The sequence below is a fragment of the Triticum dicoccoides genome, chromosome 3A (genome assembly GCF_002162155.2).
Source record: "Triticum dicoccoides isolate Atlit2015 ecotype Zavitan chromosome 3A, WEW_v2.0, whole genome shotgun sequence".
NCBI classification, from domain to species: Eukaryota; Viridiplantae; Streptophyta; class Magnoliopsida; order Poales; family Poaceae; genus Triticum; species Triticum dicoccoides.
Window position 1 is genome coordinate 92,295,998 of NC_041384.1, and position 11,763 is coordinate 92,307,760.

The following is an 11,763-nucleotide window of genomic DNA, read 5'->3' on the forward strand; positions in this document are numbered from 1 at the left end:
AAGTAGAGGTAAGAAGTAACCGCCAGTTGAGACGATGAAGACCAAAGTTCCCTCCTTTGGGAGGAGGTACGTGTCCGTTCGAGCGGCGAGCCACTAAGGCCATCATATTCTCCTTACCTCCTCACACAATAAAAGATGTCGTCAATCCAATAGCGGTGCCCTTGAAGACGGCAATCGGACCATTAGAAACAAGGTTGGGGATCTCTCCACGACTTAATTGGCTACTTCGACTATGCCTATCTCATGAAAAAGGCCTTTAGCCATGCTGGGTTGAGAACGCCCATACGGGTGATCGCTACTCAGCGATGGTCGGCCCGACACAGGAGGGCCTGAACAACCCCCACCTAGCCCCAATTTCCCCTAACCTAGCCACCACTCCCTCGCCTCCTCTCTCTCACGAACATGGCGACCATGGCAGTTTGTCCTCCACCTCTCTCCTGCCGTAGATAGCCCTTGCAATTCACCGTCAAGGTCGCCTGTGTTATAGTCCCAATAGCATTGATGTTTTCCAATGTAAATGGATTAATATGGAACTGTCCAGTGTTCTTATTAATCAATGGACATTTTCCACGAATGTTGATTTTTGTAATAAGTATTCATGAGTTTGCATCATTGGTTGTTCATGCTTATTTTATAGAATGAAAAGTAACACTTGTGCCGCTGAAAATTAGCAACAAGCTATGTCTCACACACATGCTACCAAACACAATCTCATCCAAGCATGCTCAACATATACATAACCACCGGAGTACTGGAGATGCATGTACTCAACATGTTTACACTAAGCATATATCAAAAGAAAACAACTATGTTAGGATGAGAACAATTACCCAACACATCCTTAGAGCATCTCCAACAGGAGCGCGATATTAGCGCTGCGCTGGAAAAATCTGTTTATTTTACACGTGCGCAGCCGTTCCAAGCACTCCAGTGGAGGCGCAAAAAACGCATGTGCGACATAAGTGGTTCAGCGCGCGGAGAGAAACGGCATCATGTGCCGCTTATTTCGTGCGTCCGCGCCGTGACTTCCACCTACTGCCATGTCCAGGTGCTGCCGCTGCCGCCCGCACCTCCCCATTTGCTCCGGCGACCTGACGGCGCTTCCCCGGCCTATCCCCGCGCCGCCGCTGCTTCCTCCACCTCCCTCTAGTCACCGCTGCCCCTCGAGCGCGTCATTCCTCCGACAAACAGCGCCCGACCGCCCACTGCCGCTCGGCGTCCACATGGTGTTCGACAAAACGCTTGCAAGGTATGTATTGCTTCAACTTCACATTTCTTACATGAATTTGGTGCATGTTGTTTGTTGTTTTTATAGACTCGTTTAAATTTAATATTGTAGATGAGTTCTTCATATGATTCTTCCGACAAAGAATCTGATATTCAAGAGGAGGAGGACCTTGCAATGATCCTAGCCATGCACATCAATAAAAATCCGAAGCATGGTCGTTCGGTTATGGGTCGACAGAAAATTTGGAGGGATAAGATCGATGCCAACAACAGATTGATGAGGCAATATTTTGTGGATAACCCCGTATACCCCGAGTCATACTTCCGACGTCGTTTTAGGATGAGCACCGAGTTGTTCAGGCGCATCGCCGAGAAACTGGCGAGCCATGATCGGGTTTTTCAGCAAAGGAGGAATGCCACCGGAGAACTTGGTCATAACGCCTTTCAAAAGGTGATAGCCTCTTTGCGTATGTTGGCATACGATATTCCGGCTGATTGTGACGCCCCAAGACCGGAGCTTCAGATGCCTTCCAGGGTTTCTGGGTTTCGTCGTGTGATTTGTTTGGTTCGTTGCATCATGTGCATTGCATCATGTCATCATCTCATCATCTCATAACGGTGCCTCCCTCCGCGGGCGGGCTTGAGCAGGAGCTCCCCGAGTCGGTGTCCGTCGGTCACCTCCACATGCTCGCCGTCCCCCGCTTCCGGCGCCTCCGACCCTCCTCTGCATCGTCTCCCCGTCACCATGGCCTCGCCTCTGCTCAAAGCAGATGAACAACAGTGTCCTCCGCACGCTTCCTTTGCTTTGTCACGCCCGCGCCAAGTCATGTTTGTGGATTTCGTCAAGTTCGAGCTTCATTGAATGAGGGCTTTTGCCTTGCTCATTTTGGGACGCGACAAGTTCATCTTCGAAAGTACGTCTACATGTTGACCTGACAAGTTCCGTGGCACCGAAGACCTTTCATGCGTCAAGTCCATCTCCGAGGATTTCACCAAGTACCACGATGACCGTTATTTGTCAAGTACCCCTTCAGATCACCAAGTTTTGGCTACCATCGTCGTGAACTACTTTCGGAACGTGTATCAGTAACGCCAAGTACTAGTTCTACGAGGACCGCCAAGTTCGACGATGCTCTCCGCCCGAACGACTACCGCCGACGCGTGCCTCTCCGTCGCCGTGGGTTTCGTCAAGTTCAACGGTGAACCCCGAAGCCCTCGGATTCGCCACGTCCGAAGATGCAAGTACCACTCTGAACCATGTACAACGACCGTCGCCGAAGACCCGTGTAAAGCGAACGTCAAGTTCGACTACCGTCGCGTGTACCCCTACTTCCACTATCGAACGTCCCGAGAACGTCTACTTCCCCTACACCGCATCAAACTTGAACCCCTCCGATAACGCACGCTTCGAAGGTATAACCATCGAGACGACGCCCGTGGATGAATGCTTGTGTTCTATGAGTTGCACCCTATGTTTGAACCGTGTCCGAGTTGTCACTTGCTCGGTCCTCCACGTTGCCATGTCGTCCATCCATGGGAACCCGGAATCCGGGATCACCCCACCATCTTTTGCATGCTCCCCATCACTTTTCCTTTTGCATCGGTATTTTCATGAGCTACCGGAACCGTTATCGTTGCCGTGGCACTCCCTTTCTTTCCGCCACGGTGACAAATGCTTCTTAATGCTCTTGTCAACTTTTAATAAAAATTGCATAAACTTGCACATGTCATTCGCATCATGATAATAACATTTAAATGATGAAAATTGTTGTTGCACCTAATTGATAATTTACATATGGGGATTTACCGGATTTGTTGTTTGTTATTTCCGGCCTCATTTAAACTTGCCTAAAATGTTTAGTTTACTTTTGCTTCACCTCTTGACATGCTTAACAACATTTTATATTGTTGGGTACATAACCGAGAGAGAACTAAATAAGTCATGTGGTGTTCCGTCAATATGCAATCCCGTTACATATTGAGCTCCACTTAATTTGTAGTTTTGGTTATTGCACTTTGCCATGCCATGCATATTTAAACTGGACATGCATCATACTTGGTTGTGCATCATGCCATGCTTATGTTCGTTTGTCTTCTTCATGGACTCGTTCTTCTTCCTTGCAGGATTTCAGGCAAGATGACCATACCCTCGAAATCACTTCTATCTTTGCTTGCTAGTTGCTCGCTCTTTTGCTATGCCTATGCTGCGATACCTACCACTTGCTTATCATGCCTCCCATATTGCCATGTCAAACCTCTAACCCACCTTGTCCTAGCAAACCGTTGTTCGGCTATGTTACTGCTTTTCTCAGCCCCTCTTATAACGTTGCTAGTTGCAGGTGAAGATTGGAGTTTGTTCCATGTTGGAACATGGATTATTGTTGGGATATCACAATATCTCTTATTTATTTAATACATCTATATACTTGGTAAAGGGTGGAAGGCTCGGCCTTATGCCTGGTGTTTTGTTCCACTCTTGCCGCCCTAGTTTCCGTCATGCCGGTGTTATGTTCCTTGATTCTGTGTTCCTTACACGGTTGGGTTATAATGGGAACCCCTTGACAGTTCGCCTTGAATAAAACTTCTCCAGCAAGGCCCAACTTTGGTTTTACCATTTGTCACCTAGCCTTTTCTTTCTCTTGGGTCGGCCGGCTCAAGGGTCATCTTTATTGAACCCCCCCGGGCCAGTGCTTCTCTAAGTGTTGGTCCAACTGAGCGATGTCCGGGGCTACCAGGGGTAACTCTGGGCTGGCCTTCCCGACGTCTTGCTCATCCGGTGTGCCCTGAGAACAAGATATGTGCAGCTCCTATCGGGATCTGTCAGCACATCTGGGTGGCTTTGCTGGTCTTGTTTTACCATTGTCGAAATGTCTTGTAACCGGGATTCCGAGCCTGATCGGGTCTTCCTGGGAGAAGGAATATCCTTCGTTGACCGTGAGAGCTTGTGATGGGCTAAGTTGGGACACCCCTGCAGGGATTTGAACTTTCGAAAGCCGTGCCTGCGGTTATGGGCAGATGGGAATTTGTTAATGTCTGGTTGTAGAAAACCTGAAACTTATCTTAATTAAAATGCATCAACCGCGTGTGTAACCGTGATGGTCTCTTTTCGTTGGAGTCCGGGAAGTGAACACGGTGTTGGAGTTATACTTGACATAGGTTGCTCTAGAATCACTTCTTGATCATAGATTCTTGACCGTGCTTTTGCCTTCTCTTCTCGCTCTCATTTGCCTATGTTAGCCACCACATATGCTAGTCGTTTGCTGCAGCTCCACCGCATACTCTTTTACCCTACCTATAAGCTTAAATAGTCTTGATCGCGAGGGTGTGAGATTGCTGAGTCCCCGTGACTCACAGATACTTCCAAAACCAGGTTGGAGGTGCCGATGTTATCATGCAGGTGACGCAACCAAGCTCAAGGAGGAGCTCGTTGAAGTTCTTTTTCGTCGTGTTGTTCCGTTTTTTTCAGTTGATCAGTAGTGGAGCCCAGTTGGGACGATCGGGGACCATGTTGCTTTTGGGGTAGTCTTCTTTTATTTTGGTTCCGTAGTCGGACCTTGATTGTATCTGGATGATGTATTGCTTTATTCATGTATTGTGTGAAGTGGCGATTGTAAGCCAACTATGTATCTCTTTCCCTTATGTATTACATGGGTTGTGTGAAGATTACCTCACTGGCGACATTGCTTACAATGCGGTTATGCCTCTAAGTCGTGCTTCGACACGTGGGAGATATAGCCGCATTGTGGGCGTTACACTGATCTAGTTGATGACCACTTGGCCATGGGTGAGAGTCAAGCCATCATGTGTGTCAAGCGCTTCACAGTCGGAATTGTGCAAGTATTTGGTCTGGAGTATTTGAGAGCTCCCAATGCTGAAGACGCCGTAAGGCTTTTGGAGATGAACAAAGCTCGTGGGTTCCCAGCTATGCTTGGCTCAATAGATTGCATGCATTGGAGTTGGAAGAACTGTCATAAAGCATGGCATGGACAATTCCACGATCAGAAAAAGGGCTCTACTATAATCCTTGAAGCGGTGGCCGATCAAGAGACTTGGATTTGTCATGCTTTTTTGGAATGCCTGGATCTTTGAGTGACATCGACGATGTTAATAGGTCACCACTCATGAATAAGATTGCAAATGGTGAACTGCCACCGGTGCAGTTTGTAGCAAATGACCATACATACAACTATGGCTACTATCTTGCGGATGGCATCTATCCAAAGTGGCAAACATTTGTGAAGCCGTTTAAAAAACCGAAAGGTAAGAAAAATCTAGATTTTCACAATGCTCAGGCTAGTAAAGATGTCGAAAGAGTTTTTGAGATTTTGCAAGCCCAATTTGCTATTGTGAGAGGACCGGCTAAATTTTGGGATCAAAAGATCCTTTGGTACATCATGCATGCTTGTGTGATCATGCATAACATGATCATTGAGAATGAGCGTGGCCAAGATTTAGACTACTCTCAGTATGAACTCTTGGGACATCCCGTGCGAGTGCGGCGGAGGGCTGCGAGGATGGCCCGATTTGTTGCCTCCTATCATGCCATGCGACGTGCCGAAACGCATGATGGTCTTCAGAAAGATCTAATCGAGGGGTGGTGGGCATGGAATGGACGACAAAACTAGTGATTTGTATGTTTGATGTTCAATTGTTGAACTATTTGTTGTATTGGAAGACAAACTTTTTTTGAGTTGTAATAAAACTGAACTATTTATTGTTGACTTATTTTTTATGTGTTTGATCTTCTTGATTTTGTTTGAAGTGTCAAATGTTATTTGTGTTGGGCGTGCACACTGTTTTTTTTGCAGCCCATGCTGGAGCGGCTCGCGTGCGCTATACTTTCCAGTGGCCACTGGAGCCAGCGATGTGCTACGCGCAAAAACTTGCTATTTCGGCGCTGTAAAGGTTATTTTAACGCGCCGCGCGTTGCACACCTGTTGAAGATGCTCTTAAGGGAGCTCACAGCCACCTATTTGTGCATAGTGAGCAAGCTTTGACTTGGTTTGTTGGATCTTACGTTATTTTTGCCATTTTAGGAAGAGAATAATGTTGCGAGAGTGCTTTTCTATATCGGCTGTGTATGGATTGTCCGTGATTACTTTTGATATTCATGCTATTTTTTACTTGTTGTTAAAATTTATTTTGTTTTATAATGTTTTGTTTCTTTTCTTATTTCAATGTGTACCTCACGTTTCATTGCTTATATTGACAAAAACAAAAAATAGTGCAATGTAAGGAATGAGACACGATGTATGTTCTGCTGCGCGATATTCATAATGTTTTGATGATACACGATGAAACATTATGATTCACTTTGGAACAAGAAAAAAAAATCTGATGTAACACTTTGAATTTTGAAACATGACAAATTTTGACAACAACAAAAAGTAGCATGAATCTCAAAGTAACCATCAACGGTATATTCCCGTGCATGCATGATAGAATCTCATTTCTCGTAACGTTTTGTATCTTGCAGATGCATTCGATTGCAAGCAAATAAATCTCCCCTCGTCTAAAAAGGTAAACACTTCTAATGTTGATTAGATATACACAGAGCCAGAGGACCTGGCGCTGGCGCAGTCTGCTGGGGCGAAGGTCACGGTGCCCTTGTCGAGGTCGTACCCAACGTGCATGTTCTGCTGCGCAATATTCCCGATGATGGACACAGGAGGAAACTGCAGGGCCACCACCGCCAAGCACAGGGTCCCCTCATGCAAAACTACGAACGTGTTCTCGGACTTGAGCGTGACCGCCGCGCCACCGCCCAGTTCCAGCGTAACGTCAGGGATCATCGCCGCAACCTGCCCCTCTCCTACACCGCTCACGTCGAAGCACAGTGGCAGGAGTTCTTCCGGCGACTTCGCCGGCGGGAGCTTGACCCTCCGGGTCAGCTCTTTCACCAATGGGTCCACAAGCTCGTTCGCGAGGTACGTCAGCGTCGAGCCGGAGTCGACGATGACGGGGTACTGCTGCGGGGCCGCGAAGGTCTTGTTCCCGATCTTGACGGACCGGAGGTCGACGGTGTAGTAGGTCTTCATTTCGGATGGGATCAGCGGCGTCGTCGACGCGCCGGGCTCTGTCACGGCGGCGCGGGGACCGAAGTTGAGCACGGAGGAGGCGTTGATGGAGTAGTGCACGAGGCAGTAGGAGAACCTCCGGCCGAGCGATGTGTCTGCGCCTAACTGATTGACGAGGGAGAGGTCGCCGCCGCCGAGTCCGACGAGGCCGTCCCCGATGAACGAGCCGATCATGGTTGTGGAGCAGCCGAAGTTGACGTTGGCCACGCGCATCGCCCGATCGCCGCGGTTGCCTTGGTCGTCGGCGAAGGTGAAGGTCTCTGTAGAGAGGAGGCCGCTCGTCGACTGGGAGCCATCGCCGTAGGAGTAGAGATACCCGCACTTGGAGTCGGCGCAGGAGGCTTCCGGGAGCGCGCGGCATGCGCCGGAGCCGCAGCTCACGAGACCGAACGTCGTCGAATTGGAGGAGTTGAACTGGACGCCCGGCGGCGGCGCGGGGGCTGGAGCGGGAGCGGGCGCGCGGGCGTGACGGGCGGCCGCCAGACCAGGAGCGCCGGCTCCGTTGCTGCAGTTGAGCCAGATGAGGTCGCTGCCGGTGTCGGCGATGGCGAGCATGCGGGTGGGCGGCGTGCCCACGTTCACGGCCATCATGTACTCGAAGGGCCTGGAGGTGAGCTCGGACACGGCGCCGTCGGCTGATGGTGCGTCGGCGCGGCTGTAGGAGCGGAGTATTTAACCAAAAACTACCACATTTCACGAAAACGTGACAGAAAACTACCACTTTACGATTTTGTGCGGAAAACTACCACTTTTGTCCTAGTCCGTGGCAAAAAACTACCAAGTCTCGAAACCGGTCGCTTCACCCGCGCTAAGCACCAAACTAACCAGCCAGTCCCACGTTTCAGGCACCACGGTGGCCAATCGATGCCCGCCGCACGTTAACGGCGCGTCCGCGGTCGGAAACGGCGTCGTCAGAGGATCAACATCAAATGACGGGTCCTACGTTTTGGTGCATTGAACGCAAACTGACAACCGCCGTTTCCGACCGCAGACGCGTCGTTAACACGCGGCGGGCGTTGGTTGGCCACCGTGACACCTGAAACATGGGACCGGCTGGTCAGTTTGGTGTTTAGCGCGGACGAAGCGACCGGTTTCGAGACTTGGTAGTTTTTTGCCATGAATTAGGACAAAAGTGATAGTTTTCCGCACAAAATTGTAATATGGTAGTTTTCTGTCGCGTTTCCGTGAAATGTGGCAGTTTTTGGTTAAATACTCGTAGGAGCGCGAGAGCGCAGCGGCGCGCGATGTGGACCGGCGCGCGGCCTCGAGCACGCGGGCGGGCGCGGTGAGCGACGGGTCACGGTACGGCGACTTGACGGAGTCACGGTGGATGAACTCCACGCTGAACCCATCGCCGCCGACGTACGCCGTGCACAAAAACTTGTGCGCCGTCAGGACGACGCCAACGAGCAGCAGAACGCGGGATGTCATCGTCGCAGGCATTCTGTCCTAACTCAACTGCGGGATTGCTTGCCAATGGTGCGTTGCTGCTGCTATGCAGAGTATTAATAGGGGAATTGGAGTAAGTTGATTAATGGGGGGACGAATGGGACACGTCAGTATAGGCTATGAACTGTGATTCCCATCAGCCAGCTGCTTGCATTATGCATACTAATTATGTACGTGCTGCACTACGCACGGAATTCAGGGTAGATGTACGTGCTGCACTACGCACGGAATTCAGGGTAGATTCCACTCGAGAGCTGGAGAGTATGGGAAAAGATCACCAGGCTGTTCGTCTCGTCCGCTCCCGCGAGCGGCGAGGCGAACTCTTGCGCTCTCCTCCTCCAGCCCCCCGTTCCTCCCCCTCCCCTCCTCGCTGTCGCCGCCAACGCCGGCCGGGCTTCTCGGCTTGGAGGCGTGCCGTTCTGCAAGACGGCATGGCGTGACGGCAGAACGGCGCGGCGTGGCGGCGGCCAGAGCTGCATGGCGGAGGCGGCCTGGGTTGGCAGCGTGGGCGGCTGCTCGTCGAGGGCTCAGTGGGGGCGTGCCAGCTAGGGTGGCGACGGTGGGCATCTCGGCCCAGATCTGGATCAGGCGGGTGCTCGGGCAAGCGACCGGCGGGCGACGCGGGCCAAGATGGCAAGGGCTGCTCGGCGGCGTGCGGGGCGGGGTGGTGCGGCTGGCTGCTTCCGGGGTTGGCCCGGTTTCGCCTGGCTCGCAGCGGCGCTCTGGCAGGTGGATGTCGGCGGCGCCCGGCGGGTGTGGGCGGCGTGGCTCCTGTTCTCGGTCGGCGGCATGGTGGGCCTCGTGGTGGTGGCCCCATGGCGGCGGGGGCCTGCGGGGAGTTGGGCATCTCCGTCTCCAACCTGGATCGGCCATGGACGGGGACTTCGGCGGCGTCCCTCCCCTTTGGCGGCTCGACGCGCGGGTGCGTGCCCGGCGGCTACAACGCTTGGAGCTCGGCGGGCGGCGCGGGTTGGGAAGAGGTCGGGGTGGCCGCTGCTCCGGCCGTGGATGGCTCCATGGTGGCTTGGCAAGTCGGCTTCGGTGACGGCTGGCTCGTCCTGGCATCGGTTCGTCCGTAGGTGGCTTGTATCGGCCTTTGGCCCCCCTCCTCGTCGTCCGGTCGCTATGTTCGGCGAAGGGCTAGCCTTCTCCTAGCTGCGGTCCATCGCTCGTCTCGTGCAGAGTGCCGCATGACTAATCTCGTCTCACGCACGTACAACAGGACCAAGCCCATCTAGCGCACGGTGTTGCGGGAGCAAGCTCACCTCACGCATGGTGTTGCAGGACGGGTCGATGGAGGCCTGGTGGTCGGCCTATCGGGTCTTGGCGCTGGGGATCGCCCAGGGGTGCGAAAGGTGGGACCTTTCCATTCGTCTCTTTGGTTGGGATAGCGCCAGGTCCCGGGTGAGGGGGTGTCAAGGTCTTGGATGCCGGGGCGGCGGCCCTGGTGGTGGTTGCGCGGCACTCACGGGCGGAGGCCGTGGCTCGGTGCTGCCCGGTGGCCATGGCTGTGTGGGCGGCATGGTCGCCGGGGCGTGGCATTCGGTGGCGGTGAGTTTTAGCCGGGGTGAAAACGTGTTCTATCTTTGGACGGACCGGCGGCGGCATAGCTTGTACCCTTCTTGAAGGCGTCGTCGCAGCTCTCATTGCCCGTCGCGCAGCTCCGGGGGAAACTCTGATCATTGGATTGGGCGGTGGCGGCGCTCTGGTGTGGTACCTGTCCTGAAGGCGCTGCCTTGGAGCCCAAGGTTTATCATATGCGGCTTCATCTCTTCGCGGTGGTAGTGCTAGAGGTGGTGTTTCCACACTCAACGCCTATGTATCATGCCTTGGGTGTGTGCGTGTGTTGTGGTGGCGTGCGTTTGTACTGGGTTGTTGGGATCATGCTTTACATATAAAGCAGGGCGAAAGCCTCTTTCGGTAGAGCTGGAAAGTACGTAATATACTCCCTCTGTTCTTAAATATATAAGTCTTTTAGAGTTTTAGAGATTTCAATATGGAGTACATACAAAGCATGAATCTACACTTTAAAATATGTCTACATACATCCGTATATAGTATAAGGGCAGTGCTTCAGTAGAGCCCCCCCCCCAAACGTAGGTCAGAATGGTCATACGGAGAAGACGTATGCCCACCTCGTATTGTACAGTTCTGCCGGTCGTACGTATACTGCGCGCATGCCAAAAAAATGCCAGTTGCACGAACTACTCGCCCGCCCCGTCTTCTCGCCCGCCCGACGATCACGGTACTTCCAAGTGGCCGATCGCCGCCATCGCGGATCGCCGCTGTCCGAACCCCGTCCGACACCGCCGTCGCCGTCCCGACGGCGTCCATCGCCACATCTCACCGTCGTCGCCCGACGCCGCGGACGAGAAGGGCCCGACGTCCGACGCCGCCTCCGCACCACTGTCGCCCGCCCCCGCCGCGGATCCTTCCAAACATCCGGCGGGTTGCTCGTCGTGCACGTCACCACCTGCTAGGTTCAAGGTAGGGACACCTGCCTCAAGGCCGTCGTCGAATGCCGGCGACGTCTACACCACGGCCCAAGGTTTGTCAATAAACCTAGCAGGCATGATGGATAGAAGTGATTTAGTTCATGTACTGATTTAGGGTTTAGGGTTCATCAAAAGCTCCCGCCGCAGCGCTGCCTCTACGGACTACCGCATGATTTAGAGAACTAGCATTGCCCTTGGGCATGATCCACTGTACTAAACTTAACACGCGATAAATTATCAATGTTTTGCAGTTATGTGAGTTAGGTTTGTTGACATGGACGAATAACCCGCATTCACGAGGGATGAGAATGATACTGATAAGGTGACTAAGACTGATAACGATAATTTTAACAAAGATGATGACAACAGGAAGAACGATTCCGTCTCGTCATATGATATCTTACCTCCGGAGGATTTTGATAATTGTGAACATGGCGCAAATACTAAAAATGTAAGTGGTGTATATTTTGATTTTATTTTTGAATTTGCAAGGTATGGCATGGCTAACTATTTAT

The 11,763-nt window shown here is 52.1% G+C and overlaps 1 protein-coding gene across 1 annotated transcript; it reads right to left on the reverse strand.

Annotated features, from left to right (window-relative positions):
* Positions 1 to 6,767: 6,767 nt before the first annotated feature.
* LOC119271296 (aspartic proteinase CDR1-like) lies at positions 6,768 to 8,747 on the reverse strand. Its single transcript, XM_037553181.1, has 2 exons — positions 8,518 to 8,747; positions 6,768 to 7,959 (listed from the first exon to the last, which is right to left on the reverse strand). The coding sequence occupies exons 1-2, from the start codon at positions 8,745 to 8,747 to the stop codon at positions 6,768 to 6,770; spliced, it is 1,422 nt and encodes a 473-aa protein (XP_037409078.1).
* Between the last annotated feature and the right edge of the window lie 3,016 nt (positions 8,748 to 11,763).